We start from the raw sequence: 16949 nt of genomic DNA, 5'->3' as shown, positions 1-16949 counted from the left end.
GGACAATGTATGGGACTGGAGTGTGCTATATACAGGACAATGTATGGGGCTGGAGTGTGTTATATACAGGACAATGTATGGGACTGGAGTGTGTTATATACAGGACAATGTATGGGACTGGAGTGTGTTATATACAGGACATTGTATGGGACTGGAGTGTGTTATATACAGGACAATGTGTGGGGCCGTAGTGTGTTATATACAGGACAATGTATGGGACTGGAGTGTGTTATATACAGGACATTGTATGGGACTGGAGTGTGTTATATACAGGACATTGTATGGGACTGGAGTGTGTTATATACAGGACAATGTATGGGACTGGAGTGTGTTATATACAGGACAATGTATGGGACTGGAGTGTGTTATATACAGGACAATGTGTGGGGCCGGAGTGTGTTATATACAGGACAATGTATGGGACTGGAGTGTGTTATATACAGGACAATGTATGGGACTGGAGTGTGTTATATACAGGACATTGTATGGGACTGGAGTGTGTTATATACAGGACATTGTATGGGACTGGAGTGTGTTATATACAGGACAATGTACAGGACTGGAGTGTGTTATATACAGGACAATGTATGGGACTGGAGTGTGTTATATACAGGACAATGTGTGGGGCCGTAGTGTGTTATATACAGGACAATGTATGGGACTGGAGTGTGTTATATACAGGACATTGTATGGGACTGGAGTGTGTTATATACAGGACATTGTATGGGACTGGAGTGTGTTATATACAGGACAATGTATGGGACTGGAGTGTGTTATATACAGGACAATGTATGGGACTGGAGTGTGTTATATACAGGACAATGTGTGGGGCCGGAGTGTGTTATATACAGGACAATGTATGGGACTGGAGTGTGTTATATACAGGACAATGTATGGGACTGGAGTGTGTTATATACAGGACATTGTATGGGACTGGAGTGTGTTATATACAGGACATTGTATGGGACTGGAGTGTGTTATATACAGGACAATGTACAGGACTGGAGTGTGTTATATACAGGACAATGTATGGGACTGGAGTGTGTTATATACAGGACAATGTATGGGACTGGATTGCTGCTATTCTGTTGGTGATGGCCACAGTTGCAGGTGCTGTGACCCCATTTGTTTCTTCTGTTCCAGACGATGGCAAATTGTCCTTGGATGAATTCCGGGCCTTTTTTTCTGACGGGATACTCAACGAAGAAGAACTGGAAAATCTCTTTCACACGATTGACTCCGACAACACCAAGTAAGATAACCCCTTCCTCAAACATCTGACTATTTCCCCCAGACCCCTGTGACGCGAGGATTCGTGGGCCTCAGGTCTAACACCACATGGGATTCAGGCCTGTTACCCACCCTGTTTATGTGTAGACCTTTTGAGAAATTCATAAATGTGTAGACCAGCCATGCAGGGGTAAAAAATTGGTTGATTCCTGTTTTTGAGGGGAATACGGTGTCCGACCTCAACTGAGAGGCCGGAGCCTAACCTGAAATTGGGCATTGGGCCTCATCTCAATTATTACACTGAGGTGTCCATGCCGGTCGTGCATCCTGGTGCCAGCATGCCAATATTGGGTGGTCTGCCTGACTGGCAGCGCCTGTTGTAGGGAGGAGGGGGACAACGGGAGGGGGACCGATCGTGGGCAATTTGTGGCCCTCAGGAGCCCCGCAGAGCCGAGGAGCACGACTTTCTAGTGGCCGAGGATGCAGCGACCGCTGAAGAATCGCTCACTAATTTAGTGCAGGGTTCCTGAAATGAGCTTTGGGCCCCTTATTTAAAGATGTAATAACCCTCACGCCTTTTTCAGGGGCGGGCGCCTGGTCAGCCGCTTATGCCAATATGGCAGCGTCCGTCACCCTGGCACTGATCAGGCCCGACTTTCAAAAGAGGATTGAATAAATACTTGAAAAGGAAAAATTTACAGGGCTATAGGGAAAGAGCCAGGGGAATGGAACTAATTGGACAGCTCTTTCAAAGAGTCGGCACAGGCACAATGGGCTGAATGGCCTCCTTCTGTGCTGTAAAATTCTATGAAGAGTTGCTGAAAGGATTCTGAAACTTTTAACTTCAATTAACGTTTATACACTTGTAACTCGTTCCAACTGATGTTTAACTGTGCTCCCGAACTTTATATATGAAATACAGATTGAAACAGTGTGACATTAAGGTTAGCACGACTGTATTGGATAGCTCGATGGAATTAAGCCTGTTCCCAGTCAGAGTTGTGCTCTCCACAATTTGTCACGTTCCGTTCTGCAGGTAGTGTTTAGCTCGCGAACTGTGACAGATTGGGGCCAGATAAAACCATTAATTCAGCAATATTATCTTCTGCTGTGAGGCCGTGTCCATGTCTGAAAGATAACTGCGGAGATTCTACAGAGTCCCTGTGAGGGCCAGCAGTTAACCAGCGAGTGGGTCACCTTTAGATGAGGTCAGGTCTAGTTCCATGGACCATAATTTATTCCACATTAAAGGTGTTACATAAATGCAAGTTGTTGTTGTATCTAACCCGTGCTGTACCTGCCCTGGGAGTGTTTGATGAGACAGTGCAGAGGGAGCTTTACTCTGCATCAAACCTGTGCTGTACCTGTCCTGGGAGTGTTTGATGAGACAGTGCAGAGGGAGCTTTACTCTGTATCTAACCTGTGCTGTACCTGTCCTGGGAGTGTTTGATGGGACAGTGTAGAGGGAGCTTTACTCTGTATCTAACCTGTGCTGTACCTGTCCTGGGAGTGTTTGATGGGACAGTGTAGAGGGAGCTTTACTCTGTGTTTAACCTATGCTGTACCTGCCCTGGGAGTGTTTGATGGGACAGTGGAGAGGGAGCTTTACTCTGTATCTAACCCATGCTGTCCCTGCCCTGGGAGTGTTTGATGGGACATTGTAGAGGGAGCTTTACTCTGTGTTTAACCCGTGCTGTACCTGCCCTGGGAGTGTTTGATGGGACAGTGTAGAGGGAGCTTTACTCTGTATCTAACCCGTGCTGTACCTGCCCTGGGAGTGTTTGATGGGACTGAATCTGACCTCATCCTGCCCCAATGTCTGTGTCTCTCTCTCTCTGACTGCACCCAATCTCATCCTGTCCCGGTGTCTCTGCCTCTCTCTGACTGTACCTCACCTGATCCTATCCCGGTGTCTCTGTCTCTCACTGACTGTACCTCACCTGATCCTGTCCCAGTGTCTCTCTCTCTCACTGACTGTACCTCACCTGATCCTATCCCAGTGTCTCTCTCTCTCACTGACTGTATCTCACCTGATCCTGTCCCAGTGTCTCTCTCTCTCACTGACTGTATCTCACCTGATCCTATCCCAGTGTCTCTGTCTCTCACTGACTGTACCTCACCTGATCCTGTCCCAGTATCTCTCTCTCTCACTGACTGTACCTCACCTGATCCTATCCCAGTGTCTCTGTCTCTCACTGACTGTACCTCACCTGATCCTATCCCAGTGTCTCTCTGTCTCTCACTGACTGTACCTCACCCGATTCTATCCCAGTGTCTCTCTCTCTCACTGACTGTATCTCACCTGATCCTATCCCGGTCTCTCTCTCTCTCTCACTGACTGTACCTCACCTGATCCTATCCCAGTGTCTCTGTCTCTCACTGACTGTACCTCACCTGATCCTGTCCCAGTGTCTCTCTCTCTCACTGACTGTATCTCACCTGATCCTATCCCAGTGTCTCTGTCTCTCACTGACTGTACCTCACCTGATCCTGTCCCAGTGTCTCTCTCTCTCACTGACTGTATCTCACCTGATCCTATCCCAGTGTCTCTCCCTCTCACTGACTGTACCTCACCTGATCCTATCCCAGTGTCTCTGTCTATCACTGACTGTACCTCACCTGATCCTATCCCGGTGTCTCTCTCTCTCACTGACTGTACCTCACCTGATCCTGTCCCAGTGTCTCTCTCTCTCACTGACTGTATCTCACCTGATCCTATCCCAGTGTCTCTCTCTCTCACTGACTGTACCTCACCTGATCCTGTCCCAGTGTCTCTGTCTCTCACTGACTGTACCTCACCTGATCCTGTCCCAGTGTCTCGCTCTCTCACTGACTGTATCTCACCTGATCCTGTCCAGTGTCTCTCTCTCTCTCACTGACCGTAACTCACCTGATCCTGTCCCGGTGTCTCTCTCTTTCACTGACTGTATCTCACCTGATCCTATCCCGGTGTCTCTCTCTCTCACTGACTGTACCTCACCTGATCCTATCCCAGTGTCTCTCTCTCTCACTGACTGTACCTCACCTGATCCTGTCCCACTGTATCTGTCTCTCACTGACTGTACCTCACCTGATCCTGTCCCAGTGTCTCTGTCTCTCACTGACTGTATCTCACCTGATCCTGTCCCAGTGTCTCTGTCTCTCACTGACTGTACCTCACCAGATCCTGTCCCAGTGTCTCTCTCTCACTGACTGTATCTCAACTGATCCTATCCCAGTCTCTCTCTCTCTCACTGACTGTACCTCACCTGATCCTGTCCCAGTGTCTCTCTCTCTCACTGACTGTACCTCACCTGATCCTGTCCCAATGTCTCTCTCTCTCACTGACTGTATCTCACCTGATCCTATCCCAGTGTCTCTCTCTCTCACTGACTGTACCTCACCTGATCCTGTCCCAGTGTCTCTCTCTCTCACTGACTGTATCTCACCTGATCCTATCCCAGTGTCTCTCTCTCTCACTGACTGTACCTCACCTGATCCTGTTCCAGTGTCTCTGTCTCTCACTGACTGTACCTCACCTGATCCTGTCCCAGTGTCTCTCTCTCTCACTGACTGTATCTCACCTGATCCTGTCCCAGAGTCTCTCTCTCTCTCACTGACTGTACCTCATCTGATACTGTCCCAGTGTCTCTCTCTCTCACTGACTGTATCTCACCTGATCCTGTCCCAGTGTCTCTCTCTCTCACTGACTGTACCTCACCTGATCCTATCCCAGTGTCTATCTCTCTCACTGACTGTATCTCACCTGATCCTGTCCCAGTGTCTCTCTCTCTCACTGACTGTATCTCACCTGATCCTATCCCAGTGTCTCTGTCTCTCACTGACTGTGCCTCACCTGATCCTGTCCCAGTATCTCTCTCTCTCACTGACTGTACCTCACCTGATCCTATCCCAGTGTCTCTCTCTCTCACTGACTGTATCTCACCTGATCCTATCCCGGTCTCTCTCTCTCTCTCACTGACTGTACCTCACCTGATCCTATCCCAGTGTCTCTGTCTCTCACTGACTGTACCTCACCTGATCCTGTACCAGTGTCTCTCTCTCTCACTGACTGCATCTCACCTGATCCTGTCCCAGTGTCTCTCTCTCTCACTGACTGTATCTCACCTGATCCTATCCCAGTGTCTCTGTCTCTCACTGACTGTACCTCACCTGATCCTGTCCCAGTGCCTCTCTCTCTCACTGACTGTATCTCACCTGATCCTATCCCAGTGTCTCTCCCTCTCACTGACTGTACCTCACCTGATCCTATCCCAGTGTCTCTGTCTATGACTGACTGTACCTCACCTGATCATATCCCGGTGTCTCTCTCTCTCACTGACTGTACCTCACCTGATCCTGTCCCAGTGTCTCTCTCTCTCACTGACTGTATCTCACCTGATCCTATCCCAGTGTCTCTCTCTCTCACTGACTGTACCTCACCTGATCCTGTCCCAGTGTCTCTCTCTCTCACTGACTGTACCTCACCTGATCCTGTCCCATTGTCTCTCTCTCTCACTGACTGTACCTCACCTGATCCTGTCCCAGTGTCTCTCTCTCTCACTGACTGTATCTCACCTGATCCTGTCCCAGTGTCTCTGTCTCTCACTGACTGTACCTCATCAGATCCTGTCCCAGTGTCTCTCTCTCACTGACTGTATCTCAACTGATCCTATCCCAGTCTCTCTCTCTCTCACTGACTGTACCTCACCTGATCCAATCCCAGTGTCTCTGTCTCTCACTGACTGTACCTCACTTGATCCTATCCCGGTGTCTCTCTCTCTCACTGACTGTACCTCACCTGATCCTGTCCCAATGTCTCTCTCTCTCACTGACTGTATCTCACCTGATCCTATCCCAGTGTCTCTCTCTCTCACTGACTGTACCTCACCTGATCCTGTCCCAGTGTCTCTCTCTCTCACTGACTGTATCTCACCTGATCCTATCCCAGTGTCTCTCTCTCTCACTGACTGTACCTCACCTGATCCTGTTCCAGTGTCTCTGTCTCTCACTGACTGTACCTCACCTGATCCTGTCCCAGTGTCTCTCTCTCTCACTGACTGTATCTCACCTGATCCTGTCCCAGTGTCTCTCTCTCTCTCACTGACTGTACCTCATCTGATACTGTCCCAGTGTCTCTCTCTCTCACTGACTGTATCTCACCTGATCCAGTCCCAGTGTCTCTGTCTCTCACTGACTGTACCTCACCTGATCCTGTCCCAGTGTCTCTCTCTCTCACTGACTCTATCTCACCTGATCCTATCCCAGTGTCTCTCTCTCTCACTGACTGTACCTCACCTGATCCTATCCCAGTGTCTCTGTCTCTCACTGACTGTACCTCACCTGATCCTAACCCAGTGTCTCTCTCTCTCACTGACTGTACCTCACCTGATCCTGTCCCAGTGTCTATCTCTCTCTCACTGACTGTACCTCACCTGATCCTGTCCCAGTGTCTCTCTCTCTCACTGACTGTACCTCACCTGATCCTGTCCCAGTGTCTCTCTCTCTCACTGACTGTATCTCACCTGATCCTATCCCAGTGTCTCTCTCTCTCACTGACTGTACCTCACCTGATCCTGTCCCAGTGTCTCTGTCTCTCACTGACTGTACCTCACCTGATCCTGTCCCAGTGTCTCTCTCTCTTACTGACTGTACCTCACCTGATCCTGTCCCAGTGTCTCTCTCTCACTGACTGTACCTCACCTGATCCTGTCCCAGTGTCTCTCTCTCTCACTGACTGTATCTCACCTGATCCTATCCCAGTGTCTCTCTCTCTCACTGACTGTACCTCACCTGATCCTGTCCCAGTGTCTCTGTCTCTCACTGACTGTACCTCACCTGATCCTGTCCCAGTGTCTCTGTCTCTCACTGACTGTACCTCACCTGATCCAATCCCAGTGTCTCTGTCTCTCACTGACTGTACCTCACCTGATCCTATCCCAGTGTCTCTCTGTCTCTCACTGACTGTACCTCACCCGATTCTAGCCCAGTGTCTCTCTCTCTCACTGACTGTACCTCACCTGATCCTATCCCAGTGTCTCTCTCTCTCACTGACTGTACCTCACCTGATCCTGTCCCAGTGTCTCTCTCTCTCACTGACTCTATCTCACCTGATGCTATCCCAGTGTCTCTCTCTCTCACTGACTGTACCTCACCTGATCCTATCCCAGTGTCTCTGTTTCTCACTGACTGTACCTCACCTGATCCTAACACAGTGTCTCTCTCTCTCACTGACTGTACCTCACCTGATCCTGTCCCAGTGTCTCTCTCTCTCACTGACTGTATCTCACCTGATCATGTCCCAGTGTCTCTCTCTCTCACTGACTGTACCTCACCTGATCCTGTCCCAGTGTCTCTCTCTCTCACTGACTGTATCTCACCTGATCCTATCCCAGTGTCTCTCTCTCTCACTGACTGTACCTCACCTGATCCTGTCCCAGTGTCTCTGTCTCTCACTGACTGTACCTCACCTGATCCTGTCCCAGTGTCTCTCTCTCTCACTGACTGTATCTCACCTGATCCTGTCCCAGTGTCTCTGTCTCTCACTGACTGTACCTCACCTGATCCTGTCCCAGTGTCTCTGTCTCTCACTGACTGTACCTCACCTGATCCTATCCCAGTGTCTCTCTCTCTCACTGACTGTACCTCACCTGATCCTGTCCCAGTGTCTCTGTCTCTCACTGACTGCATCTCACCTGATCCTGTCCCAGTGTCTCTGTCTCTCACTGACTGTACCTCACCTGATCCTGTCCCGGTGTCTCTCTCTCTCTCACTGACTGTACCTCACCTGATCCTGTCCCAGTGTCTCTGTCTCTCACTGACTGTACCTCACCTGATCCTATCCCAGTGTCTCTCTCTCTCTCTCTCTCACTGACTGTACCTCACCTGATCCTGTCCCAGTGTCTCTGTATCTCACTGACTGTACCTCACCTGATCCTGTCCCGGTGTCTCTCTCTCTCTCACTGACTGTACCTCACCTGATCCTGTCCCACTGTCTCTGTCTCTCACTGACTGTACCTCACCTGTTCCTGTCCCAGTGTCTCTGTCTCTCACTGACTGTACCTCACCTGATCCTGTCCCAGTGTCTCTGTCTCTCACTGACTGTACCTCACCTAATCCTGTCCCAGTGTCTCTGTCTCTCACTGACTGTACCTCACCTGATCCTGTCCCAGTGTCTCTGTCTCTCACTGACTGCACCTCACCTGATCCTATCCCAGTGTCTCTGTCTCTCACTGACTGTACCTCACCTGATCCTGTCCCAGTGTCTCTGTCTCTCACTGACTGTACCTCACCTGATCCTATCCCAGTGTCTCTCTCTCTCACTGACTGTACCTCACCTGATCCTATCCCAGTGTCTCTGTCTCTCACTGACTGTACCTCACCTGATCCTGTCCCAGTGTCTCTGTCTCTCACTGACTGTATCTCACCTGATCCTGTCCCAGTGTCTGTGTCTCTCTCTGACTGTACCTCACCAGATCCTGTCCCAGTGTCTCTCTCTCACTGACTGTATCTCAACTGATCCTATCCCAGTCTCTCTCTCTCTCACTGACTGTACCTCACCTGATCCAATCCCAGTGTCTCTGTCTCTCACTGACTGTACCTCACTTGATCCTATCCCGGTGTCTCTCTCTCTCACTGACTGTACCTCACCTGATCCTGTCCCAATGTCTCTCTCTCTCACTGACTGTATCTCACCTGATCCTATCCCAGTGTCTCTCTCTCTCACTGACTGTACCTCACCTGATCCTGTCCCAGTGTCTCTCTCTCTCACTCACTGTATCTCACCTGATCCTATCCCAGTGTCTCTCTCTCTCACTGACTGTACCTCACCTGATCCTGTTCCAGTGTCTCTGTCTCTCACTGACTGTACCTCACCTGATCCTGTCCCAGTGTCTCTCTCTCTCACTGACTGTATCTCACCTGATCCTGTCCCAGTGTCTCTCTCTCTCTCACTGACTGTACCTCATCTGATACTGTCCCAGTGTCTCTCTCTCTCACTGACTGTATCTCACCTGATCCAGTCCCAGTGTCTCTGTCTCTCACTGACTGTACCTCACCTGATCCTGTCCCAGTGTCTCTCTCTCTCACTGACTCTATCTCACCTGATCCTATCCCAGTGTCTCTCTCTCTCACTGACTGTACCTCACCTGATCCTGTCCCAGTGTCTCTGTCTCTCACTGACTGTACCTCACCTGATCCTGTCCCAGTGTCTCTCTCTCTCACTGACTGTATCTCACCTGATCCTGTCCCAGTGTCTCTCTCTCTCACTGACTGTACCTCACCTGATCCTGTTCCAGTGTCTCTGTCTCTCACTGACTGTACCTCACCTGATCCTGTCCCAGTGTCTCTCTCTCTCACTGACTATATCTCACCTGATCCTGTCCCAGTGTCTCTCTCTCTCTCACTGACTGTACCTCATCTGATACTGTCCCAGTGTCTCTCTCTCTCACTGACTGTATCTCACCTGATCCAGTCCCAGTGTCTCTGTCTCTCACTGACTGTACCTCACCTGATCCTGTCCCAGTGTCTCTCTCTCTCACTGACTCTATCTCACCTGATCCTATCCCAGTGTCTCTCTCTCTCACTGACTGTACCTCACCTGATCCTATCCCAGTGTCTCTGTCTCTCACTGACTGTACCTCACCTGATCCTAACCCAGTGTCTCTCTCTCTCACTGACTGTACCTCACCTGATCCTGTCCCAGTGTCTCTCTCTCTCACTGACTGTACCTCACCTGATCCTGTCCCAGTGTCTCTCTCTCTCACTGACTGTACCTCACCTGATCCTGTCCCAGTGTCTCTCTCTCTCACTGACTGTATCTCACCTGATCCTATCCCACTGTCTCTCTCTCTCACTGACTGTACCTCACCTGATCCTGTCCCAGTGTCTCTGTCTCTCACTGACTGTACCTCACCTGATCCTGTCCCAGTGTCTCTCTCTCTTACTGACTGTACCTCACCTGAGCCTGTCCCAGTGTCTCTCTCTCACTGACTGTACCTCACCTGATCCTGTCCCAGTGTCTCTCTCTCTCACTGACTGTATCTCACCTGATCCTATCCCAGTGTCTCTCTCTCTCACTGACTGTACCTCACCTGATCCTGTCCCAGTGTCTCTGTCTCTCACTGACTGTACCTCACCTGATCCTGTCCCAGTGTCTCTGTCTCTCACTGACTGTACCTCACCTGATCCTATCCCAGTGTCTCTGTCTCTCACTGACTGTACCTCACCTGATCCTATCCCAGTGTCTCTCTGTCTCTCACTGACTGTACCTCACCCGATTCTATCCCAGTGTCTCTCTCTCTCACTGACTGTACCTCACCTGATCCTATCCCAGTGTCTCTCTCTCTCACTGACTGTATCTCACCTGATCCTTTCCCAGTGTCTCTGTCTCTCACTGACTGTACCTCACCTGATCCTGTCCCAGTGTCTCTCTCTCTCACTGACTCTATCTCACCTGATGCTATCCCAGTGTCTCTCTCTCTCACTGACTGTACCTCACCTGATCCTATCCCAGTGTCTCTGTCTCTCACTGACTGTACCTCACCTGAACCTAACACAGTGTCTCTCTCTCTCACTGACTGTACCTCACCTGATCCTGTCCCAGTGTCTCTCTCTCTCACTGACTGTATCTCACCTGATCCTATCCCAGTGTCTCTCTCTCTCACTGACTGTACCTCACCTGATCCTGTCCCAGTGTCTCTGTCTCTCACTGTCTGGACCTCAACTGATCCTGTCCCAGTGTCTCTCTCTCTCACTGACTGTATCTCACCTGATCCTGTCCCAGTGTCTCACTCTGTCTCACTGACTGTACCTCACCTGATCCTGTCCCAGTGTCTCTCTCTCTTACTGACTGTACCTCACCTGATCCTGTCCCAGTGTCTCTGTCTCTCACTGACTGTACCTCACCTGATCCTGTCCCAGTGTCTCTCTCTCTCACTGACTGTACCTCACCTGATCCTATCCCAGTGTCTCTGTCTCTCACTGACTGTACCTCACCTGATCCTATCCCAGTGTCTCTCTGTCTCTCACTGACTGTACCTCACCCGATTCTATCCCAGTGTCTCTCTCTCTCACTGACTGCACCTCACCTGATCCTATCCCAGTGTCTCTCTCTCTCACTGACTGTACCTCACCTGATCCTATCCCGGTGTTTCTGTCTCTCACTGACTGTACCTCACCTGATCCTATCCCAGTGTCTCTCTCTCTCACTGACTGTACCTCACCTGATCCTATCCCAGTGTCTCTCTCTCTCACTGACTGTACCTCACCTGATCCTATCCCAGTGTCTCTCTCTCTCACTGACTGTACCTCACCTGATCCTATCCCAGTGTCTCTCTCTCTCACTGACTGTACCTCACCTGATCCAATCCCAGTGTCTCTCTCTCTCACTGACTGTACCTCACCTGATCCTATCCCAGTGTCTCTCTCTCTCACTGACTGTATCTCACCTGATCCTGTCCCAGTGTCTCTGTCTCTCACTGACTGTACCTCACCTGATCCTATCCCAGTGTCTCTCTCTCTCTCTCTCTCACTGACTGTACCTCACCTGATCCTGTTCCAGTGTCTCTGTCTCTCACTGACTGTACCTCACCTGATCCTGTCCCAGTGTCTCTCTCTCTCACTGACTGTATCTCACCTGATCCTGTCCCAGTGTCTCTCTCTCTCTCACTGACTGTACCTCATCTGATACTGTCCCAGTGTCTCTCTCTCTCACTGACTGTATCTCACCTGATCCAGTCCCAGTGTCTCTGTCTCTCACTGACTGTACCTCACCTGATCCTATCCCAGTGTCTCTCCCTCTCACTGACTGTACCTCACCTGATCCTATCCCAGTGTCTCTGTCTCTCACTGACTGTACCTCACCTGATCCGATCCCAGTGTCTCTCTCTCTCACTGAATATACCTCAACTGATCCTATCCCAGTGTCTCTCTCTCTCTCACTGACTGTACCTCACCTGATCCTGTCCCAGTGTCTCTGTCTCTCACTGACTGTACCTCACCTGATCCTGTCCCAGTGTCTCTGTCTCGAAGTGACTGTACCTCACCTGATCCTGTCCCGGTGTCTCTCTCTCTCACTGACTGTACCTCACCTGATCCTATCCCAGTGTCTCTGTCTCTCACTGACTGTACCTCACCTGATCCTGTCCCGGTGTCTCTGTCTCTCACTGACTGTACCTCACCTGATCCTATCCCAGTGTCTCTGTCTCTCACTGACTGTCCCTCACCTGATCCTATCCCAGTGTCTCTCTCTCTCACTGACTGTACCTCACCTGATCCTATCCCAGTGTCTCTGTCTCTCACTGACTGTACCTCACCTGATCCTATCCCAGTGTCTCTCTCTCTCACTGAATGTACCTCACCTGATCCTATCCCAGTGTCTCTGTCTCTCACTGACTGTACCTCACCTGATCCTGTCCCAGTGTCTCTCTCTCTCACTGAATGTACCTCACCTGATCCTATCCCAGTGTCTCTCTCTCTCACTGACTGTCCCTCACCTGATCCTGTCCCAGTGTCTCTCTCTCTCACTGACTGTACCTCACCTGATCCTGTCCCAGTGTCTCTCTCTCTCACTGACTGTACCTCACCTGATCCTGTCCCAGTGTCTCTCTCTCTCTCCCTGACTGTACCTCACCTGATCCTGTCCCAGTGTCTCTCTCTCTCAATGACTGTACCTCACCTGATCCTGTCCCGGAGTCTCTCTCTCTCACTGACTGCACCTCACCTGATCCTATCCCGGTGTCTCTCTCTCTCTCCCTGACTGTACCTCACCTGATCCTATCCCAGTGTCTCTCTCTCTCACTGACTGTACCTCACCTGATCCTATCCCAGTGTCTCTCTCTCTCACTGACTGTACCTCACCTGATCCTATCCCAGTGTCTCTCTCTCTCTCTCACTGACTGTACCTCCCCAGATCCTGTCCCGGTGTCTCTCTCTCTCACTGACTGTACCTAACCTGATCCTATCCCAGTGTCTCTCTCTCTCACTGACTGTACCTCCCCTGATACTATCCCAGTGTCTCTGTCTCTCACTGACTGTACCTCCCCTGATCCTATCCCAGTGTCTCTGTCTCTCACTGACTGTACCTCACCTGATCCTATCCCAGTGTCTCTCACTGACTGTATCTCACCTGATCCTAACCCAGTGTCTCTCTCTCTCACTGACTGTACCTCACCTGATCCTGTCCCAGTGTCTCTGTCTCTCACTGACTGTACCTCACCTGATCCTATCCCAGTGTCTCTGTCTCTCACTGACTGTACCTCACCTGATCCTGTCCCGGTGTCTCTCTCTCTCTCCCTCTCACTGACTGTACCTCACCTGATCCTATCCCAGTGTCTCTGTCTCTCACTGACTGTCCCTCACCTGATCCTATCCCAGTGTCTCTGTCTCTCACTGACTGTACCTCACCTGATCCTATCCCAGTGTCTCTCTCTCTCACTGACTGTACCTCACCTGATCCTGTCCCGGTGTCTCACTCTCTCACTGACTGTACCTCAACTGATCCTATCCCAGTGTCTCTGTCTCTCACTGACTGTACCTCACCTGATCCTGTCCCATTGTCTCTCTCTCTCACTGACTGTATCTCACCTGATCCTATCCCAGTGTCTCTGTCTCTCACTGACTGTACCTCACCTGATCCTATCCCAGTGTCTCTCTCTCTCTCTCTCACTGACTGTACCTCACCTGATCCTATCCCGGTGTCTCTCTCTCTCACTGACTGTACCTCACCTGATCCTATCCCAGTGTCTCTGTCTCTCACTGACTGTACCTCACCTGATCCTATCCCAGTGTCTCTCTCTCTCACTGACTGTACCTCACCTGATCCTATCCCAGTGTCTCTGTCTCTCACTGACTGTACCTCACCTGATCCGATCCCAGTGTCTCTCTCTCTCACTGAATATACCTCAACTGATCCTATCCCAGTGTCTCTCTCTCTCTCACTGACTGTACCTCACCTGATCCTGTCCCAGTGTCTCTGTCTCTCACTGACTGTACCTCACCTGATCCTGTCCCAGTGTCTCTGTCTCGAAGTGACTGTACCTCACCTGATCCTGTCCCGGTGTCTCTCTCTCTCACTGACTGTACCTCACCTGATCCTATCCCAGTGTCTCTGTCTCTCACTGACTGTACCTCACCTGATCCTGTCCCGGTGTCTCTGTCTCTCACTGACTGTACCTCACCTGATCCTATCCCAGTGTCTCTGTCTCTCACTGACTGTCCCTCACCTGATCCTATCCCAGTGTCTCTCTCTCTCACTGACTGTACCTCACCTGATCCTATCCCAGTGTCTCTGTCTCTCACTGACTGTACCTCACCTGATCCTATCCCAGTGTCTCTCTCTCTCACTGAATGTACCTCACCTGATCCTATCCCAGTGTCTCTGTCTCTCACTGACTGTACCTCACCTGATCCTGTCCCAGTGTCTCTCTCTCTCACTGAATGTACCTCACCTGATCCTATCCCAGTGTCTCTCTCTCTCACTGACTGTCCCTCACCTGATCCTGTCCCAGTGTCTCTCTCTCTCACTGACTGTACCTCACCTGATCCTGTCCCAGTGTCTCTCTCTCTCACTGACTGTACCTCACCTGATCCTGTCCCAGTGTCTCTCTCTCTCTCCCTGACTGTACCTCACCTGATCCTGTCCCAGTGTCTCTCTCTCTCAATGACTGTACCTCACCTGATCCTGTCCCGGAGTCTCTCTCTCTCACTGACTGCACCTCACCTGATCCTATCCCGGTGTCTCTCTCTCTCTCCCTGACTGTACCTCACCTGATCCTATCCCAGTGTCTCTCTCTCTCACTGACTGTACCTCACCTGATCCTATCCCAGTGTCTCTCTCTCTCACTGACTGTACCTCACCTGATCCTATCCCAGTGTCTCTCTCTCTCTCTCACTGACTGTACCTCCCCAGATCCTGTCCCGGTGTCTCTCTCTCTCACTGACTGTACCTAACCTGATCCTATCCCAGTGTCTCTCTCTCTCACTGACTGTACCTCCCCTGATACTATCCCAGTGTCTCTGTCTCTCACTGACTGTACCTCCCCTGATCCTATCCCAGTGTCTCTGTCTCTCACTGACTGTACCTCACCTGATCCTATCCCAGTGTCTCTCACTGACTGTATCTCACCTGATCCTAACCCAGTGTCTCTCCCTCTCACTGACTGTACCTCACCTGATCCTGTCCCAGTGTCTCTGTCTCTCACTGACTGTACCTCACCTGATCCTATCCCAGTGTCTCTGTCTCTCACTGACTGTACCTCACCTGATCCTGTCCCGGTGTCTCTCTCTCTCTCCCTCTCACTGACTGTACCTCACCTGATCCTATCCCAGTGTCTCTGTCTCTCACTGACTGTCCCTCACCTGATCCTATCCCAGTGTCTCTGTCTCTCACTGACTGTACCTCACCTGATCCTATCCCAGTGTCTCTCTCTCTCACTGACTGTACCTCACCTGATCCTGTCCCGGTGTCTCACTCTCTCACTGACTGTACCTCAACTGATCCTATCCCAGTGTCTCTGTCTCTCACTGACTGTACCTCACCTGATCCTGTCCCATTGTCTCTCTCTCTCACTGACTGTATCTCACCTGATCCTATCCCAGTGTCTCTGTCTCTCACTGACTGTACCTCACCTGATCCTATCCCAGTGTCTCTCTCTCTCTCTCTCACTGACTGTACCTCACCTGATCCTATCCCGGTGTCTCTCTCTCTCACTGACTGTACCTCACCTGATCCTATCCCAGTGTCTCTGTCTCTCACTGACTGTACCTCACCTGATCCTGTCCCAGTGTCTCTGTCTCTCACTGACTGTACCTCACCTGATCCTATCCCGGTGTCTCTCTCTCTCACTGACGGTACCTCACCTGATCCTATCCCGGTGTCTCTCTCTCTCTCACTGACTGTACCTCACCTGATCCTGTCCAATTGTCTCTCTCTCTCACTGACTGTACCTCACCTGATCCTGTCCCAGTGTCTCTCTCTCTCACTGACTGTATCTCACCTGATCCTATCCCAGTGTCTCTCTCTCTCACTGACTGTACCTCACCTGATCCTGTCCCAGTGTCTCTGTCTCTCACTGACTGTACCTCACCTGATCCTGTCCCAGTGTCTCTGTCTCTAAGTGACTGTACCTCACCTGATCCTGTCCCGGTGTCTCTCTCTCTCACTGACTGTACCTCACCTGATCCTATCCCAGTGTCTCTCTCTCTCACTGACTGTACCTCACCTGATCCTATCCCAGTGTCTCTCTCTCTCACTGACTGTACCTCACCTGATCCTATCCCACTGTCTCTCTCTCACTGAATGTACCTCACCTGATCCTATCCCAGTGTCTCTCTCTCTCACTGACTGTACCTCACCTGATCCTGTCCCAGTGTCTCTGTCTCTCACTGACTGTACCTCACCTGATCCTGTCCCAGTGTCTCTGTCTCTAAGTGACTGTACCTCACCTGATCCTGTCCCGGTGTCTCTCTCTCTCACTGACTGTACCTCACCTGATCCTATCCCAGTGTCTCTGTCTCTCACTGACTGTACCTCACCTGATCCTATCCCAGTGTCTCTCACTGACTGTATCTCACCTGATCCAAACCCAGTGTCTCTCTCTCTCACTGACTGTACCTCACCTGATCCTGTCCCAGTGTCTCTGTCTCTCACTGACTGTACCTCACCTGATCCTGTCCCAGTGTCTCTGTCTCTCACTGACTGTACCTCACCTGATCCTGTCCCGGTGTCTCTCTCTCTCACT

The 16949-nt window shown here is 50.8% G+C and overlaps 1 protein-coding gene across 1 annotated transcript in view; it reads left to right on the top strand.

Annotated features, from left to right (window-relative positions):
- The window catches only part of necab2 (N-terminal EF-hand calcium binding protein 2), a 305211-nt gene that overhangs the window by 67448 nt on the left and 220814 nt on the right, over window positions 1-16949 (top strand). Inside the window, exon 3 of the mRNA XM_067997613.1 lies at window positions 1144-1252. Coding sequence (XP_067853714.1) covers window positions 1144-1252 — 109 coding nt within the window. The remainder of the gene's footprint in view (window positions 1-1143; window positions 1253-16949) is intronic.

This window comes from Heptranchias perlo, chromosome 16 (assembly GCF_035084215.1).
Source record: "Heptranchias perlo isolate sHepPer1 chromosome 16, sHepPer1.hap1, whole genome shotgun sequence".
Taxonomy (NCBI): Eukaryota; Metazoa; Chordata; class Chondrichthyes; order Hexanchiformes; family Hexanchidae; genus Heptranchias; species Heptranchias perlo.
This window is presented reverse-complemented; position numbering and strand designations above follow the sequence as displayed.